At 38.8% G+C, this 21,182-nt stretch overlaps 1 protein-coding gene across 6 annotated transcripts in view; it reads right to left on the bottom strand.

Annotated features, from left to right (window-relative positions):
- MAGI2 (membrane associated guanylate kinase, WW and PDZ domain containing 2) overlaps window positions 1-21,182 on the bottom strand; it is a 1,340,829-nt gene that overhangs the window by 105,900 nt on the left and 1,213,747 nt on the right. For all 6 annotated transcript variants that reach the window (XM_078442525.2, XM_078442526.2, XM_078442524.2 and 3 more), the window contains 4 exons: window positions 18,133-18,318; window positions 16,072-16,225; window positions 10,690-10,909; window positions 9,473-9,616 (listed from right to left, as the gene is read on the bottom strand). In XM_078442525.2, coding sequence (XP_078298651.1) covers window positions 9,473-9,616; window positions 10,690-10,909; window positions 16,072-16,225; window positions 18,133-18,318 — 704 coding nt within the window. The remainder of the gene's footprint in view (window positions 1-9,472; window positions 9,617-10,689; window positions 10,910-16,071; window positions 16,226-18,132; window positions 18,319-21,182) is intronic.

Genomic DNA, 21,182 nt, shown 5'->3' on the forward strand with positions numbered 1-21,182 from the left:
ACCATAAAAGACCCCAATAGCCAAAGTAATGTTGAAAAAGAAAATCAAAGCTGGAGATATCACAGTACAGGACTTCAATCTGTATTACAAAGCTGTAATCATCAAGGCACAAACATACTGATACAAAAAGAGACACATAGATTAATGGAATAGAAAAAAGAACCCAGAAGTAGACACACAAATGTATGGCCAACTAATCTTTGACAAAACAGGGAAGAGTATCCAATGGAAAAAATACAGTCTCTTCAGCAAATGGTGCTGGGAAAACTGGACAGTGACATGCAGAAGAATGAAACTGAGCCACTTTATTATACCACACACAAAAATAAATGCAAAATGGGTGAAAGACCTAAATGTGAGACAAGAAACCATCAACATCCTACAGGAAAACACAGGTGTCAACCTCTTTGACCTTGACTGTAGCGACATCTTTTTTTTTTTTAATTTTTTAATGTTTATTTATTTTTGAGAGAGAAAGAGAGAGAGAGAGAGAGAGAGACTGATGAATGAACAAAGAAGATGTGATACACACACAACCACACACACACACACACACACACACACACACACAATGGAATATTACTTGGTGATCAAAAAGAATGAAATTTTGCCATGTGGATGTAAACAGAATGTATTACGCTAAACAAAATAAGTCAGTCAGGGAAAGACAAATATCATATGATTTCACTCATAGTAGAATTTAAGAAACAAAACAGATGCACACAGGGGAAGGGAAGGAAAAATAAGATAAAGAGAGAGGGAAGCAAACTATAAGAAAAAATACAGAGAACAAACTGAGGGTTGCTGGAGGAGAGGAGGGTGGGAATATGGGCTAAATGGGTGAAGGGCATCAAGGAGGGCACTTTTTAGGATCCACACTGGGTGTTTTTAAATTAAAAACATTTTTTTAAATATTGATTCATTTTTGAGAGATAAAGACATAGTGCGAGCGGGGCAGGAGCAGAGAGAGAGGGAGACACAGAATCCGAAGCAGGCTCCAGGCTCTGAGCTGTCAGCACAGAGCCCGATGCAGGGCTCAAACTCTCAAGCTGTGACACCATGATCTGAGCTGAAGTTGGACGTCTAACCGACTGAGCCACCCAGACGCCCCTGCACTGGGTGTTATATGTAAGTGAAGTATCACTAAATTCTACTCCTGAAAGCAATACTACACTATATGTTAACTAATTTGAATTTAAACAAAAATAAAAATACTATATATAAGAGCAAAAATAAAACAAAATCCCTACAATCAATTTAGCAAAATATCTGCAGGTATGTTATGGGAAAAAAAATATAAAACTTTGAGCAGTTTATGGAATACCTAAATAAATGGATTATATCACGTTCATGGATAGAAAGATTCAATATTATGAAGATTATAAATATTATAAAGTTTTCCCACATTTATTTATAGATTCTAAACAATTCAAATAAAAATCCTAATAGGACAAGCAAATTCTAAAAATTTATATGAAAGGACAAAGATCCAAGAGCATCTAAACACTTCTGGAGAATTAAGATATGAATCTGGGGATGAAGGAATGGGCAGTTTCTCTATCAAAAGTTAAGACCTATTGAAAGGTAGATAAGTATAGTATCAATGTAGGCATAGACAAACAGACCAGCAGAACAGTGTAAATAATCTATAAACAGACTATTGCATATAGAAATTTTATTTATTATAGGGCTGCCATTTCAGATTGGGGGAAAATGAGAAGACATTCAACAAATGATGCTGTGACAAGTGCTTATCCATATGGAAAAAACTGAAATTAAATTTCTTCCTTATCCTACTACAGAGAAATCAATTTTAGGTGATTAAAGATTTAGAAATGATAAGCAAAACTATAAAACTTTTAGAAAAATATATAGGAGATCTTTAAAAATATGAGTTAGGGAGTAATTTTTTAAAGATGACACAGAAAGTAGAAACTCTAAAGGAAATGGTTAATTAAATCAATTATATGCCAAAATTAAGGGTTTCTGTTTATCAAACTGCAACATAAAGAAAGTGAAACTACAAGTCATAAACTGGAGTAAGATATTTGCAACATAGCAATCGATGAAAAATCATCACCAAGAACATACAAACACTTTCACAATCAATATCAGAGGAAGAAACAATTCAACAGAAAATAGAGAAAATATATGAATAGGCATTTTTATCCAAGAGAAAACACAAAAGCCCAATAAACATAAGAAAAGATGATGAACACCATTTGTAATCAAGAAATGATATGCCATTTTCTACCCACCAGAATGAGAATTTGAAAGCTTGAAATACAAGTTTAATGAGGATGTATATATAGTAGGGGAAACTCTTTTATACTGTTAGTATGTGTATAAATTTGTAAAACCACTTAGGAAAATATTTTTGTGTTATTTAGTTAAGTTAAATATGTGCCCACCTAGGTATGTAGTCTAGTCTAGAGAAATTCTTGCATACGTGCAGCAGGAAATATATACAAGGATTGTGTTAGTTACAAAAAGCTGGAAACAACTCATATGTCCATTGACATGGAAAATCTCAAATCTCCATGGATAGCTACTATAGACTGTAGCATATTTATACAATGGAATGATTTACAACAGTGAAAATAAATGAACAATAGCTTCATGCATCAACTTGGCTGACTCTAATGAGTATAAGGTATAAAAAGCAAACCACAGAGAAGGATATGTGTAATATGATTCATTTATATAAAGTTCACAAAGTGAAAAACTAAACAATATAGTTGAGAGATACACACATATGTAGCAAAACTAGAAGGAATGGTAAGTGTTTGTTTAGAGTGGTGGTTCTTCTGGGGGCTGGAGCGTGCAGGGTGGTTTAGTCATTGGAGATTGGTCATATTCTGTTTTTTAAGCACACAAGGGTGCTTGAATCATTGCTGGTATTTATACCTGCTAAATATGTTAGAAATCTTCTTCTAAATGGTTTTATGTTTAATAAAAACAATATGTAAAATAGAATACTTTTACATTCTGGGCCACAGAAAGAGAGATGATACATTAAAAACAGCTATCAGGGAAAGATGCAGAGAAAGGGGAATCCTCAACACTGCTGGTGGGAATGCAAACTGGTGCAGACACTGTGGAAAACAGTGTGGAGATTCCTCAAAAATAGAACTACCCTACAATCCAGCTATTGTTCTACTAGGTATTTACCCAAAGGATACAAAAATACTGATTCGAAGGGGCACATGCACCCCTATATGTACAGCAGCATTATTAACAATAGCCAAACTATGGAAAGAGCTCAAGTGTTCATCAACTGATGAATGGATAAAGAAGATATGGTATATATACAATGGAATATTACTTAGCCATAAAAAATAACAAAATCTTGCCATTTCCAACTCACTGGATGGAGCTAGAGAGTGTTATGCTACATGAAATAAATCAGTTAGAGAAAGACTAATACCGTATGATTTCACTCATATGTGGAATTTAAGAAACAGAACAATCTCACAGGGGGAAAAAGAGAGGCAAACCAAGAAACAGACTCTTAACTACAGGGAAAAAACTGATGGTCACCAGAAAGGAGGTGGGGGGAGGAATGGGTGAAATACATGATGGGGATTAAGGAGCGCATTTGTTGTGTTGAGCACTGGGGTGTTGAATGTTACGTACTGAATCGCTAAAGTGTACCCCTGAAACTAATATTACACTGTATGTTAACTAACTGGAATTTAAATAAAAACTAAAAAAAAAAAAAGATATTGCTTAATATCTTTTTTGCACATTGTTCAGTCTGTCAAGATATTTTAGGTTACCCTGAGGCCCCTTGCAGGTGGACATGTGTCATATGAGTTTCAAGAAGAAGCTTGAAAAAAAGCTTATGCAGTGCAAAAAGGCATATACAATTGTTATACTTCTGTTAAGGTGATGAAGCTAAAAAAATGATGTTCTTTTTTATAATAGAAAGTATGTTTTATGGAAACGGGGAATATGCTACGTTTTATAGAAACAGTAAAATATTTTACCTTTTCTAGAGCAAACTAGGTCTACTTTCAGATTCTCTTTTAACTCGACTCTCAGACTTTATTTATGTGATGATTAGAAGTACTTTCCTTTCCTCCAAATGTCTCTTGATTTCTTAAGATTCCCTGCTTCACCCATAAATTATTTTTATATTCATTATTCTTTGCCTGTGTTTCCTATTTATTTTCAGTTTTTAATTAGATTGTATCCCTAAGAGCTTGGTATCAGAGACACAAAAATTTTCATCAGTTACAAAAATTTTATTCCTCTCAACTTTATTAGACTATTTTACAAACTTAAAAACACTCTTATTTTTTATAACATATCCACTAATGGTTTCTAATAATTTCTTACACTTTTCCTTAAAATTTGAATGTCATTCGTGTTTCTTTTACCACATTAGCCATCTCAAATGACTGAAGAAAAGCAATCAGACATGATGGTTATTTTTCTATTTTCTATTCCCCGTATTTTCTTCATTTACAGATTATGTTTTGTTTCCTCAACTTTTAATACATGAATATTAATTGGTGTTGGAAATCCATCTAGTAATTATTGTCAAAACTTGTTACTCTTCACTTTTTTTTGTTAAAGTGAATATTTCACATAATTATGATCCACATGGTTTTTCTTGGTATTTATTCTCATGGCACTATTTTCCTCAAATTCTATTCCATGATATATCTTACTGTTTAAATTCCTCTCTCTTTCCACAAACTAAAACTTCACTCTTTGCCTTAAAAAAAAAAATCATGGCGGCACCTGGGTGGCTCAGTCAGTTAAGGGTCTGACTTTGGTTCAAGTCATGATCTCACAGTTTGAGGGTTCAAGCCCTGCATCGGGCTCTGCACTGACAGTGAGGAGCCTGTTTGGGATTCTCTCTCCCTCTCTCTCTCTGTCCTTTCTCTGCTCATGCTCTCTCTCAAAATAAATAAATAAATAAACTTAAAAAAAATATGACTACCTCCTGATATGTTTTCAAAACTCTCTCAACAACTCTATAAAGTAGATATCATCTTCCTATTTTATAGGAACTGAGGTTTAACAAAATGAATTGATGTTTCTAAGTTTAATAAGGCAAATATACCATGTTTGCATATTTGGGTGGTTGAGAATAGGGCTGAGGGTTTAGAAACGCTCTAAATAGTCATATTTTTAGTAAATCTTTAGGCCCTTATTTATTTAGTTACTCTTATATGTTTCATATACCGGGTCCTAGAACCTCTCTTTTAAATTAGCATCTGGGGCACCTGGGTGGCTCAGTTGGTTAAGCGTCCGACCTGGGCTCAGGTCATGATCTCACAGTTCATGAGTTCGAGCCCCGTGTCAGGCTCTGTGCTGACAGCTCAGAGCCTGGAGCCTGCTTCAGATTCTGTGTCTCCCTCTCTCTCTGCCTCTCCCCCCACTCATGCTCTGTCTCTCTGTGCCTCTCGAAAATAAAGAAATGTAATAAAAAATTTTAAATTAGCATCTAATTGATCTTCTGAAAAAGAGTTTCTTATCGTCTCTCCTTTATGTAGATTTTGGCTTGTAAATCTGACCCTCAGAAGGAACCATTCATTTTCCCCACTACTTCCTGATCATGGTTTGCTGTTGGTATGTTCTCATACTTTGAGGAAAGCCGTTGACCTTGTACATTATCAGGATTCTTGCCTGATCTGACTCTTATTTCATCAAGTGGAAAAAAATATTTATTTGACAAAAAAAGTAAACACATAATGCTTTCTAAGGAGGAAAAACAAATCTCTTATATGGGAGTACTCATTAATCAATTTCAAAGTCAAATAGTTTAATTTGCCAAGGATTCTCTACTAAGATATTTCTCACTGCTACAGGTGCCCAGAAAGACTGGAGTGAGATCATTCACCTGGGACTCACTTTTGGGATATGTCTACCTATCTTTCACCAGGTTCATGAAAGAACCTCTGAGTGGGAAGGTCACTGGCACTTCTCTTGGATGCCCAGGATATCGCTTGGATGCCTAAGGACATACTTTAAAAATATGTACCCGTGCCACCATTTCTTAGAATCCCCAGTGTGAGAAGGATGCCTGTACACCCGTGCTCCCCACCTCCTCTGGCCCCTACCATACCTGGCTTTCCTGTACTACTAAACAAGCACACACCACCACTGTCCTGCAACTAAGGTGATGTAAAAGACCCAGGAAAAGTCTCAGGTTCAGAGACTAACATCTGGGGCATTAACTAAGAGTTCAAAAGCACTATTATTTACATCCCTAACCCAAAGGCCCAGTAATTCATTAGTTGTTACATGAAATGATTTTCCAGGATCATCTAGCTCTTTCACAAAAGCAATTTTGATTTCAGCAATTCCGCTATGGTGCGTTTAATCTAAGATACCCAGCTATTATCAGATCATTGCCTGGCTTTTTCCTTTATGTTTCTGATCATGAAAAAGGGGGGAAACCTCATCTTTTCCAAACTTATCGGATCATGAAGTGGGTGTATGTTTAGTTTGTGAATAGAGGAAATGATGCATTAAGACTGAAGGTGAGGGAATCACGTTAATGAGGCAAAATATGCCTGAGTGTTTTAAAGGCTGGGAAGAACCTGGTGCTAGCTTCTCTTCTTCTTGAGCTTATTTTTAATAATAGCCCATGAATGTCTAGTCCAGCTACTTTTCTCAGGAGTCTTGGCACTTTACAAGCAAACCATAATCCCCATGGAGTGAAGTCCTGCCTTATAAGCATCACCTGCACAGATAATTAAGATCTGTATATGTATCTGGGTCCCAGTGGTATCAAGGGGGAATTTTATAGTTAGATGAAAAATGGGTCCCTAATGAATTTTACTGTAAAATTTCCAAATTGGTAACCAATATGTTATCCCATTTATGCATTGGTTTAAAATAATGAGACCACTGAGTCATGCAAATGTTGATCAATCCCGGTGCTTGCCAAAGTAATTTAAACGCAACCGTGAATTACAAGTTATTGCCAATTACTGACATGCACAAATGAAGGTAGAAAACATTACCTTAAATGATTAAAATTTTATAAGAAACATTAAAATAAGATCTGAATTAATTATGTGCTATGATCAAGAACAACTACAAAGATACAAAGATTTACCTCATTCTGACAGTAGATAATATGAGCACCTTTGAACTTACATGATAAAGCTGTCCCTCTTCCTGACATGCAGTTTGTCACCATGGACAAATTTTCCCCTGGTGCCATAAGACTCCATGAGTGAGAAAAACTCAAAACATTTGAGTAGCGAATATAATCTGTAAAGAGCAGAAAAAAGCCTTCCATCCATCCCTGCCAAGTTCCCAGCCTTAATTTGAAGATTGGAAATAAAATCAACCAGTAAAATTTTATCCCTGGAATTTCTATGACTCCCAAGTGGCTCCTTTTCTTTGAGAATTAAATGCTAGAAGTATGTATATTATGGTTCCAAATAAACTAACCCATATTATCTAAAACTGGCCATCATAATTCCTTTTACATAGCTGTACACAGAAGGAATAGTTTGCTCTATAAAACTGGCATGGAAAATTACAAAATATTGCTTATGTTTATAATCTTTGAAAAGAAGGTAAAATATCATTTTCTGAAACCCAGGTAGAGGACTCATTTTTATCACCTGCCAGAAGAAAAGGCATCTTTCATAAAATTTAGCACCTGCCTACAGAATTCTAAATCTGTGTTTACATGGGTTTAAAAACCCCAGGTAAACTGTTGGGACAGGATAGAAATCCCCTTAGACAGGATCTAAGGGGGATTAACAAAGCCTGAGCCACACACCTCCTATCTTTGCCATACGTGTGTCAGGTCAACTTCCCTCTGGCTCAGTTAGAAGTCCTCGAACTGCAGCTTATATCACATTCACAGGGGAATGAATCACAACACAGCCTGGTGACCCCAATCCTAGAGTATCTGATTCAGTGGGTTTGTGGTGGGGCTCAGAATTTGCATTTCTAACATGTTCCCAGGTGATGCTGATGCCAGGGACCACGCTGGCAACTACCACTCTGGCTTGAATTCTCTAAGAAAGAATATTCTTTTTACATAAAAGTACTTCTATATTTAGGCTCCCATGCTTTGGGAGTGCTGTACATATCGAGCAGCCATTTAGACCACTTGTTAAAAAGTGTGGCCACTGTTTGGAAGTCACACAGGCCACCTCTGAAGTGCACTGTGGGGGCAGGTGGGCTATCCTCTCTCATAGGGCTCTGGTGGCTTCGCCCATGGTCCTTGTGTTGTGTTGCTTTTACGTGCACCAGGAAGATTTTGTTTTACTTAACCACTTGTGAGTTGGCTTTGCAATATGTTAAAAAAGTGCCCTTCTGTTTTTAGGGAAGCTGGGAGCCAAGAAACCATGTGGAGGCCTCTCCTAAAACCATATGTGGATGGGGTACACGGAGGCTGGTGTTGGATCAGGGCAGGAGCCGTCAGTCTCCAGAGTCAGCCAAATTCCAGTCAGTTCAAATTCCAACTTGGATACTTCCTAGTTGTCAAAGAATTGTGAAGGGAGGGAGGAACATTGACATGACTTATGTTCTTTCTACTTTTGCACTGTGGATGATTCAGTGACTTGGGAATGAAAATCACAGGAGTGGGCAGTAGGAATAACAGATTCATTCAGTTATCTGGGAGCAAGTGGTTGGTGCAGCTCTGCACAAGAACCGGAAGTGCGAGAAGCCAAGGACCACAGCTCTTCTGTATTAATTTAAAGGGCAAGGAGGGAAAGCAAGAATGAATTCCAGATTGTATTTATAATAACTAACCTTTTATGTGTTTACTAATGGCCATTTTACAGAAAGAGAGGGAGAGAGAAAAAGAGAGACACAGACTAATATTCTACATTGTTATCAAGGGTTTTTTTTGTACCTTTAGATGAATAGTCAGTTACCCATCAATCAGATGCCTCAAAATCACTATTACATTAAAAAATCCACCTCAACTTACACTCTAATTGGAAAATTTCTAACTGCCATCATTTTTAAGGACAACACGTATCTAAGAAGTCTAGTCCTCCTCTTTCCAATATCGAAGCCAAAAGACCAGTCAACACAAAGGAAGTATTTCCAAAGAAACACAGAACCATTTGATTAATAAACCTGGAGGAAAAAAATCACATAAAACAAATAAAAAAATTTCAAAAGATTTATTCCAAATGAAAACTAAACCAAGCCATAGAAAAAATTATGGATCCATGTTTCCATTTCAAACTATTTCTTAGCTTACTTTGTACATTTTCTTTAGCTCGCTCTTTAGAGAAACTATATATATAAAGCACTGCAATGAGATCTGCCAGTTGGAAGGGTGTAAGCAGGAGAATGAGAGCTAATATGATTCTTGAATCACGTTTGACCAAACCTTCAGGAAACTGAGTCATGCAATGGAAAGAAGGCAAAGCCCATGCTGAGACTGTTTGCTTAATCACATTGAGTCAGCATTCCGATACCACTGTGGGGTCTTTCAGTATTATGCAATTCTATAAAAAGAGACTGTTCTTACCCTCATCCTTCCGTTTCTTATTGCTGGCCCATCTTCCGCCAATCTCAACACGTACAAATCCATTTTGTATTCCCTTCCTCCACGAATGCTGAATCCAAACCCTTTGGCGCCCTTCTCCATGTCCACAGTGAAATAATCAAAATCCTGTAGAGTTGGCGAGAGAATGGAATAGACAGGTGTTTGATATCAGAGAAGCTTCTGTGGTCAGTCTCTCTGTTCTTCTCCCTTACAGTTAATGTGTCCCAAATGACATGATATTGTGAGAACAAGTAATCTCACTTCGCAATCTAGCAAAATGAGAGACAAAATTCCAAAAGTTCAAGCAGATCTGAATGCAGTTTCCTTGGTCATTAAAAGAACTACTGTGTAGCTTGATTACTTTCGTATCCATGTTTACTTGGCAAACAAAATGACTGCATATAGGTCTGAGCGATACTATCACTCCTTTGTGTTTCCTCATTCACTGCTGTTGGGCACCATAAATAAATGTATCAGAGTCGTGTGTGTCTGTGTCTCTGTGTGTACATGTGTGTCTGTGTGTGCACATGTGTGTACATGTATCTCTGTGTGTTCACGTGTGTATGTGTGTCTATATGTGTGTCTCTGTGTATACGTGTGTGTTTGTGTGTGTCTGTGTGTACATTTGTATCTGTGTGTACACGTGTCTGTGTGTACATGTGTGTCTGTGTATATGTGTGTATGTGTGTGTACATGTGTGTCTCTGTGTACATATGTGTGTCTGTGTGTATCTATATGTATGTGTGTGCACGTGTGTGTCTATATGTGTGTCTCTGTGTGTACGTGTGTGTACATGTATGTACATTTGTATCTCTGTGTGTACATGTGTCTGTGTGTACATGTGTATTTGTGTGTACACGTGTGTCTGTGTGTACATGTGTCTGTGTGTATGTGTGCATGTATGTCTGTGTGTACGTGTGTGTATACGTGTGTGTCTGTGTGTATGTGTGTGTACATGTGTGTCTATGTGTACATGTTTGTACATGTGTGTCAATGTGTCTGTGTTTGTGTCTGTGCGTACATGTGTGTCTCTATGTGTACATGTGTGTCTGTGTGTGTACGTGTATATCTGTGTGTCTGTCTGTGTGTGTACATGGGTGTCTCAGTGTGTATCTGTGTGTAGGTGTGTGTGTATGTATGTGTGTCAATTATAGGTTTGCCCATTAGGAAAATGAAATTTAATGGGGTCCTGGGGGTACCTGGGGCTGCCTGTAGTCTGCCAGAGGGTACTGCCTGGTGTCAGGGGAGTGCTGCCTGTAGTCCAGCAGGGGAGGCTGCCTGTAGTCCAAGGGTGGGGGTTGCTGGTAGTCCCCTCCTGGGGGCTGCCTGTAGTCCAGCGGTGGCTGCCTGTAGTCTGTGAATGGAGGCTGTCGGATGTCTGGTTTCACATCTTGCCTCGCTTTCACTTCCGACCTGTAACTAAATAAATGGACATGGGATTTGTTTTGAGGTCTCAGCATTCTAAGGAGATTAGAATGATCACATGACCTCTAGGCACATGTGGGTCACACTTCCTAGAGGTCCTTTTGCATGTTTAGGAATTTGAGAAAATCATAGATGATAAGCACTATTTTAAAATCTTTGACAAATGCCATATTGTTTACTTTTCATTTGGCTCCTTGAGAAATCAAGGTAAACATGATGGCCCAACCAGAACTTTGTGGAAAAGGACTTATGGATATCCCTCTTTGACTTTGGCTATTTACAAACTTGTACAACTGTAGCAAATCTAGGGAGTTAAACTATACATCCGAAACTATACATCCCAAAATATCAGTTTGTCTCAACACCAGTAAACCAACTCTCTCAACCACTCTCTCTCGCCCACACACTATTCATTACTTTATGAAAGCACAACCAAAGTAATCTCTAAATACTTTATAAATATATAATTAAAGGCAATATTTTAACCTGCTAGGTTTGGTCTTTTTGAATATCTTACAGAGGTTAAAGGAGTGATAGCAAAGCATAATCATGAGCTGTAAGTCAAGGAGAAAGTCACTGGGTCATTGCTAGTAGAAACATATTACATAGTTTTAATACTAGACTATAACTATCAGATTAGTATCAGATGCTATTATCAGATACTCTCATGGCCGTAAGATAAAAGGGAAGGCAAAAATGTGTATGTCCAACGTTTGTCTCTTTCTTGTTTCTAGATGTTATACTTACAGTAGCCTTCCACCCCACCCATGGGGGTTACATTTCTAGACCTCAGTGGTTGTCTAAAACTGCAGACAGTCCTGAACCCTATATACACTATGCTTTTTCCTATACCACAAACCTATGAGAAAGTTTAATTTATAAATTAGGCACAGTGAGAGATTAACCCAGCACTGGGCTCGATCTCACAACCGTGAGAACATGACCTAAGCTAAAATCAAGAGTGGGACACTTAACCAACTGAGTCACCCAGGAGCCCCACTACTATTTTTAAAAATCACTCACCTGAACAATTGCCATTAGTGCAATCTAATATTTGGTGAGGATACACTAAAAATGTACAGTAATAGATGTATTTATTTGGAGTGTTTGAAAGGATGTTATTTTAATCAACACTTTGAGCAGGTCCCATTTGTTACTTAAATGGGAAGTAAGTGCAGAAATGACACATTCCTCTTGTGAACTGCAGAATTTAGGCTTTGTTTCCTACCTCGGCAAGTTGTCCACTCACCTATTGGAATTGTGAATACTGAGAACAGAATTATTTAAATATGCTTCGAATAAGATGCTTAACCACACAAATGAATGAATTAAACAAAAGAACTGAACTGGCTGCCATTCGTTGGCATGTGTTGATTCCTTCCTAGAAACTGTTTGGTAGATTAGATGTCAAGTTGCTTTGAGTTACAACACAAGTCACTTTATTTTCGTGATCTGTGTGGTAGTGGTATGCGATATCCATTATGTGCCCCATTTCCAACCAGATGTGTCACGAGGTATAGCCAAAGAGGGTGAAATGTAAAGTCTCCCCAAAGATTACACAACAGCCTAGAATAGGAACCGTTAAAATGCAACAGCTGTCATCCAAGCCTACCTTCTGGCATTCAGACTGCATTTGAACCAGTGCTGTCTGTCAGGATTTTACATTGAACTGTACATTGAAGAGTCTTTAATGAGGAAAATATACTTAAGTTTTTATGAGTGTTGCTAACTGTTCAGTGAATGATACAGCGGCTTGGGCAAAAACTATGTTGCTTTGTTTCACAAACGAATTTGTGAAATACGTTAAGGAAAACTCAGTATTATTTAAAAAAATACAGCCTCTTTAAAATTCCTTCACTCATGAAAGAAAGTCATCAGTATAACTCTTTGTTGCTATTAATTCCACTATTAAAGAGACTGTAAAGATAAAAACAACAACAACAACAACAACAACAACAACAACAACGACCAGATTTCTAGTGATAAAATCTAGCAGAATTTTATGGTATGAACAAGTTCCAGAACCAAGAAACAATGCCCATGTGGTACAGGATCTTGTAGTGGGCTTTTGTCTCATGTGGACCTTTTAAGAATTCCTTCCAGCTTAAACATCTAGGGTTCAAAGTATGTAAAAAAAGAAGTAAATTTCCAGTGTTTTTCTACTGACTTTGCTGTTTAAAATGCAGTCAAGGGGCACCTGGGTGGCTCAGTTGGTTAAGCATCCAACTTCGGCTCAGGTCATGATCTCACAGTTTATGGGTTTGAACCCCATGTCAGGCTTTGTGCTGACAGCTCAGAGCCTGGAGCCTGCTTAGGATTCTGTGTTTCCCTCTCTCTCTGCTGCTCCTCCCCTCATGCTTTGTCTCTCTCTCTCTCTCTCTCTCTCTCTCTCTCTCTCTCAGAAATAAATAAGCATTAAAAAATTAAAAATAAGTAAATAAAATGCAGTCAAATATTAATTTCCCTTGCTGGGGAAGGTGAGCTCTGCTATTTATACTTAGTTTTGAAATATATTATAATGGTTCTTTTGTTGTTTCCAATGAATGCTTCTCCTTGAATACTGTTTTGCTTATGTCCATATTAAAACAATTTTGTTTCCAGAGTATATATCAAAAGGTTGTTAAGGGATAGAGACATAAGTAGAGGTGTGCAGGGTGTCAGTAGGAAGCCAAAGTGAAAGTAAATAAGACAGGATAAAATATTCAGTCATTTTAATTCATAAAATAAAAATGTGGAAGCAGATCGTCATTTAATTTTATCCCATTTTAACATGGAAACTGGCTCAGTTTGACATGGAGTTAGGTGGGCATTTCTTGTATAGATGAACCACTAGAAAATGCGTACGGGGTATTTGGCATAAAAGCTGTCTTGGAGACATCTCTAGCCTCATCTAGAGAAAGACAAAGAGCTCTTGATACCATGACCATGTTTAAATGAAGCTAGGAAAATGATCTGGTATCTGTAGAATTATTAATCTCTTCATTCATATGTAAAAGAGCCAGTTAAGCCAGGAAATCCCAGTGCCAAGGAAGGGCTCTCTGAAAGCAGGCACTTGCCAGGCTTTTAATATGAGTGCAGCAAAGTTCACTGGGAAAATTTGTTGGTGATTTATACAAATTTGAATCAGGTCAGTTGGTTAATCCCAGAGTTGGGAAATATTTTATTCTGTGAAGTCAGGACAAAAAGACATTCCAAAGACTGTTGCTTCTCTGGTCAGGGCCAACGAGTTCCAGTTGTGGGCTAGTAGCAGTTGAAGCATGATAGTGGCCTTGCCCAAATGTTATTCTCCCCACTGAATTATAACACGACAGGGATGAGATTACCCACCCCGAAGCCAGAAGCAAGAGCCCATGTCTGGGGGAGTCTGACTCTGGAAAGGTGAGATAGAACTGTGGCTGGGAGATTAATAGACGGAGGCAGAGCCATAAGAGGAGTCTGAGGCTGGCCCAGGAATTGCATGTGCTCAGCCCCTTCCTCCTGAGTCCGAAATGAATCCTGGGGGGAAAGCCAGTGTGATCTGTTAAAACAGCTCACGGCGAAAGCAAACACATCAGTGGCTTATTACTGAGATACCCAGGCTTACTCCTCTTACGGGTTGTCAAATTCTTACCCCCCTATCGTTTGCTTTATGGTCTTTAGTCTTTTTTCTTCCGTGGAATATATTAAAACCATAAACAGCTGAGGATAACAGACATTTACTTTTCTGTGAAAGCAAATGGGGGAACTCCTGAGAAGAACAGGGCTTTATGGAAATAGCACCTGTGGCACAGGGAAAATATTTGCTTTGCAACTGCGTGAGTGATGGACCTACAGAGTTCTGGGACTTGGAAGCTGAGTCTCACTTCATCTTTCCCAACATATGAGGCGGGAGCTAGGAAGCAGATGTTCAGAAAACATTAGAATTATGGAAAAGACCGGTGAGGGTTTTGTACACAGAGATGTTCCTGTGGGTTGTTCTGTTTTTCTCCTTCAAAAGAGGGAAAACAGCATGGGAACATGTCTTCATCTCTTTCCTTTATGGCTCAACCTAACGCAGGCTCCCTGTTACACACAAGTTCATTGTAAGAAGACAATGCTGTTTTTACATGACATCCTTTTTTCTGGAAATTCGAAGTGTCTTATTCATATTAGTTTATGATATGGAATGGAAGAACCTCATTAGATCGTGGGTAGGGGGATATAGGCAAAATGCAGTAAAAAATGCTAATGTTTATTACTGCTTACAAGTTTTGCCACACTTCCCTCTCTCCACACCACCACTGTTCTCTGAGCCACCACCTTCATTGATCCAAGGATATCAGCAACCATCTCTAATTTCTTAATCTACATCCAACCCTCACCAGCTCCCAGTCAGCTCTCTGTGTGGCCCACTGGGCGGCCTTGAAAAGGAAATCCAGTGATGTCAGTCTTCAGCGTAAAACCTTCCAATGACTTGTCATTACACTGAAGCTCAAAATCTTTGGTGTGCCTGGTGGTTCATTCGGTTGAGCATCCAACTTCGGCCCGGGTCATGATCTCGTGTTTGTGGGTTCGAGCCCTGAGTCGGGCTCTGTGCTAACAGCTCAGAGCCTGGAGCCTGCTTGGATTCTGTGTCTCCTTCTCTCTCTGCCCCTCCCCTGCTTGCTCTCTGTGTCTCTTTATCTCTCAAAAAATAAAATAAAACATTAAAAAAATTTTAAAAAAATCTTTAACATGCTTACAGGCCCCAAAGTGGATCCCTATCACTCTCATTGCTACATCTTGAACCATGCTGCCTGACCTCTTCCCTCACTACACTGACCTTATTTATTTCCATGCCTTTCAAGGTTGCATGCTCCCTCCTGCCAAAGGGTCTACATCTATGTTCTTCAGTTTGGAGTCTCTTCAGTGTGGTCTTCATCTAGTTAATCCCTACTGATCATCTACTGATCATCTACCTACTAACTGCTCATCATTTCTTGAGGAAAGGTTCTCTTTTTGTGAAGAACAGACTCCTGTATTTGCTAATAAAACCGCATGTGTGACACCCACAGAATCTCTAAATCACAGAAAGGAGCACCTGGCAAATTCTACTTTATGAAACTTTCTCTTCTGTGTCCTGTTGTGTCCTGTCCCAAACTCTCCCTCTCCCCACCTCCCTCACCTCTCAGCATCAGAAAAACCAGGGGAAACTTTACCTATTTTCATGTCCTTGCAGCTGAAGTGGCTGAGGAGGAGCTGGTTGGGCAACAGGGCTGTTGGGAGTGGCTGGGCTCGGCTGGGCCAGAGGACTCTGCTGGGCCATGGGGCTCTGCTTCTCTGAGCTGGGTGCCGATGCTGGGCTGCTGAGCTCTGCAAAGGGGAGCCAAAGTGGCAGGTGCAGTCAGGTTGGCATCTGATAAAGGGCAAGAGGTGGCCAGAGGTGGTAACTCTTTGCCTCCTCAGATGACTCAAGGCTTCAGTTTTCTCAGTTTCTGTTAGGCTTTAAGACAGCAGGTTAAACTTATCAATTATCCAATCAAGTTCCAATACCATTCACAGAATTAGTATTATTTCATGAATTACAAGTGTTGCTGAACAAAGTTAAACAGAGTCTCTTGTCATTTTCCTAGCAGAAAAGATTACAATAAAAAAAACCCTGTTAAGACAATAAAAAAATAATCCAGAGGAGTAAGCTCTAAAACAGATTCTATTTTTCCAGTGCTGCCCACTGAGAGAAAACATTTGAGCTGCTACTTTTTGGTTGTAAAGACAAATCCTACCAGTATTCCCAAGTTTGGACAAGGAAGTAACCATAATAGAAATAAATGCTTTTCATAATCTCTCTAGCTCCTTGTTGGTTTTATTGCTCAATCACCCCCTGTACTCCATGGTTTTTCAGAAAGAAAAAGAACATTGGACAGAAGAATGTTCATAAAATTGTTCTTTGTTAACACAGCTTCTTGGATTTTCCTGTAATAGCATTACCGTCTCAACTGAAATTATCTGTATACGATGCAATACAAATAAGACAGACATATTTCAGACTGGGGAAAACTGAAAAGCGAGTCAGATTTTTAGTGAGCAATCTTGCTTAGAGTTCATTTGAATATTTTACACATAATGATGTCTGCAAGTAACAGGTTAAAAACACCGCGTCATTTTCTGTTCTGTTCTTTGTATTTGGTTGGGTGATAAAAGGGAGGTGATCTATTCTTTATTAAGCCATTCTTCCCCTTTCTTGTCTGGCAGCCCAGATTTTGAAAAATTCTTTCCACTTGCGGGCTTTCTCATCTTCAGCACTGTTGACATTTTGGGCAAGACAATTCTTTGCTGGGGCGGGGGGGGGCTGTCCTGTGCATTGTTGGATGGCTGGCGGTATCCTTGCCCTCTACCCGCTAGATGCCGGTAGCATTCCCATCCTAATTGTGACAGTCAAAAACGTTGTCAGACCTTGCTGAACATCCCCCAGGGGGACAAAATCACCTCAGTTGAGAACCACTGTTTTATATGGAAAGTCAGGTGACTGTTTAGTGCCTGCTTGCCAGATAGCCCCAAGACGGAATCAGGAGACTGAGGAAAACAGAGGGGACCAAGGTGAGTGGACCTATCACTCTCCATGTGGTATTCTACACTCCACTCACAGGTGAGCTCTGGGGACTGAAATCTCGAGCATCATTCATGAGTCAGCAGCTACAAACCAGTAATGAACCAGTGTCTGGAAATGGTGACTTTATGGTGAACTGGTTCTTAGATCCTTGTGGCCCTCAAGGCATGGCAATAAGCTGTAACTCACTACTCTTCAAGCCTCAGGCGGGAGTCCTTATACAGAGAAATTCAAAAGATTAAGTGGGAATTTAAAATTCTTATCAGATGCAACGTTTTCTAAATGAGCTCTCTTTATACCACAAAACTTCCTCAAGCTTTTCAAAATCAATCTGACTTTGAAGAATCCTCCAGAGCTTAACTGTTAACATGAATACACTTTTTTTTTTTCTGCTTCAGATTTGTAACTCTATCATCTCTGTCGAATGGGTTCTGGTTTAATATAAGCATAAAAACAGTACTCCCCAGACCACAGGGAATGATTGAATAACCCAGTGTCTTGAGATTCACACTATTTATCTATAATGTCACACAGCTTGATCTCTGAATGAAACTGGTACTAAGTAAACAGGATATGGGTTGCAAGAGAGAGTGGATTTCTGCAAAAGTAGAAATAGGAATCAACCTCAGGCGCTCTGGCACCACTATGATGGCGGCCAGGCTCAGGCACTCACCCTCCTGAGGGATGATGCGGAGGGTGACACTAAGACCAGCATCCTTGATGAGCTTCACAATGTCTGCATGAGGCATGTTGATGATGGACTGGCCGTTCACTGCTAAGATCCGGTCTCCCACTTTCAGTTTTGCACAGCGGTCTGCAGGACTCCCATCGATGATGCGGCCGATTTTATGGGGCACAGCTAAAACAATCCCCAACAGAATCAGATATCAGGAGTGTTCCCAGCACTGTTCTTTTTTTTTTTTTTTTTAATATTTTTATTTATTTTTGAGAAAGCACAAGTGGGGGAGGGTTAGGAGGAGGGAGACAGAGGATCTGAAGTGGGCTTGGAGCTGACTGAAATGAGCCCGGTGTGGGGCTTGAACTCACCAATCGTGAGATCGTGACCTGAGCCAAAGTTGGAAGCTTCACCAACTGAGGCCCCTAGGGCCCCCCCCCCCCCCCCCCGCAGCACTGTTCTATCTTTGAGTCCAGCCCCACAGAAAAAAATGCGATGTCAGAATTCTTTTTTCCATCAGTAAATTTGCCTTTTGAAATCATAATCATGCCTATTAAGTGTGGTCCTGTGCATTCCACTGAGATCAGAGTTTCTAAATTCAAGTTCTGTGCAATGACAGACCAATTCCAAACACATGGACCAGGGGTCCTCAAATTCTGGTGTATCATAATCACTCTAGGATTAAAAATACAACTCTTTGGGCCTTAACCTGACCTTGTGCATCAAAATGTCCAGGAGCAGGTGAGAATCACAATTTTTTTTTTTTTTGAGAATCACAATTTTTTAAGAAGCTCCTCAAGACATTCTAATACACACAAAATTTTGAGAACCACAGGCATACGTTATTGTGAGACCATACTGTAGAGATAATAATACAGTTTCAGAAGGATACAATAAATGTCAAGAATTCAATTTCTACCCTTGTCTATTTTGCCGAGAGAAGAGATCAGGGAAGGAGAGAAATCTATATTAACATGGCTGTCACAGCAGGTGAAGAAGCTATGCTCAACTTCCTATCATCCACTAATCTTCGGTTTCAAGGTTGATGCAGGTTTCAAATCTTACCTCTTCTTTCTGATTTAATTTATAAGTGGTGCTGATAATTTATTAAGTGATGCATAATATATTGCATCAAATCTAAGATGCCATTATGACAAACTTCTGTTTTAGGTATCACAAGAAAGAAGGAAAGAAAGAAAGAAAGAAAGAAAGAAAGAAAGAAAGAAGGAAAGAAACTCTGCCAATTAAACAATGACACTCCATCGACTGTAAGATGCTGTATAATTTTTTAGATATTTAAATTATGAAAACGTGTATTAGAATTGATCAAATATGGCATATGTCTCTTTAAAACAATGAAAGCTTATGTATGTATGTATGTATGGAGAGCCAGGTGCATGAGGATAAAGATTTTTTAGCAGGTTGACTTCTATTCAATGTAAGTGTTTGAGTGCCTCCCAGGATAACTATTTCTGGGGTCAGATACCACTGGCACACCTCTTCCTTCCCCAAGGAGGTTAGAATCTAGAAACCTGTTCTTTTTCCTTTCACCTTTGTAGGTAGGGAACCCCAGCCAAGAAATCACCTGTCAATTACTCTGTGTTGTTTCTTTTCTCATGGAAGTCAGATACTGATTTATCTGTGTAAAGAGGCAGAGACACTCCACCATTTGTTATGCTTCAGGAGTGTCCGTTCCTTGAACTCTCAATCTTATGTATGTGTTACAGTGAAAGGCAGAACATCAGCTAATAACCACGTAAGGAAGGACAATCAGTGAGTTAATGAACCAGAGCCTTGATCATATTTCCATTGTGACAGGTTATAGATAGCATATGAAAATACTGGCTGAGCCGATGTTTCTGAAGTAAAACTCATGTTGAGTTTTTATTTACAGGCAGTAATGGCTTTAATTAAGAACATCTTACTTAAAGCATACTAAAGATCATCTTAGACTCTCAGGACAATGCACTTATTAAGCAGAAATGTAATAAGAACTCATTCATTTAGTTATTTAAAAAAAGAAGGCATTGCAAATTCTTTGGTCTTCTACCATAATTAGAGTGAACATTTGTTCCTGTTTTTGCCCCCTTTCATGTTCAATACTGTCCTTGAACAGTCCATACATGGCACGGTCTCCCTGGTTTCCAATGTGTCTATTGCTATTCATCATGTGATCCTTGGAAAGCTACCTGACCTCTCTGAGTTTGTTTTTCAATAGTAAAATTGGGATAATAATATCCCTGACTTCACAGGAAGGCTCTGAGAAACAAATGCGTTGGCACATGTGAAGTGACTAGAACAGTGACTGGTGTAAGAACGGACCTATAACTATTAACTTTTCTTTCATTCTCTTTATTACTAATATCTTTTTAATGTTTCTGATATCACTATTGATATGCACGTGTGGTTGTATATAGGTACCAGCTTGAATTCTTCCTACATGGGGTAAACCTGTATTACTGTTAAAACTGAAGAAATGTTTTCCTTATGACACAACAGTATCTCCTAAGTATCAACACTGGAAAACAGCTTCACTTGGGAAAAAGAAATGTGTTTTGGGGATTATACAGATGCTAGATGAGGCCAAGTATCCTGTTTGTTTTTCTCTGGTTTTACAAAAAAGATGTTGTATGTCTGTGTAGGAAAATGCCAATTCATAAGTAAGACTTTATTATTTAAAGGGAAATTAGTATAATACAGATGTCCTCATTATCTGCATTGAGCCTTAAACACACACAATTACAACTACATTTAAATATATATAATTTAATCCTTAAGAAATCATGTGAGATACTGGATAGAATTACCATTACATGTTTAAGAGTGGAAGAAACCGAGCTACAAAGTCATTAGCGATTGCCCAACTCAGAAAGTCCAAGCAAGATTTAGAATCCCAGTCTGCTCGATTCCAGAGGCTTTGCTCTTAACCACGGCGCTACACTGTACTGTATCTCTTGACTTTGTGGTTCCTTTCCTCCACCCAAGCACTTGTTTCATGGGCACCTGGTACTTTTATTTGGTGAGTGCAGCTTGCCTCTAATCAGGCA

The sequence above is a fragment of the Panthera onca genome, chromosome A2, assembly GCF_046562875.1.
Source record: "Panthera onca isolate mPanOnc1 chromosome A2, mPanOnc1 haplotype 2, whole genome shotgun sequence".
NCBI classification, from domain to species: domain Eukaryota; kingdom Metazoa; phylum Chordata; class Mammalia; order Carnivora; family Felidae; genus Panthera; species Panthera onca.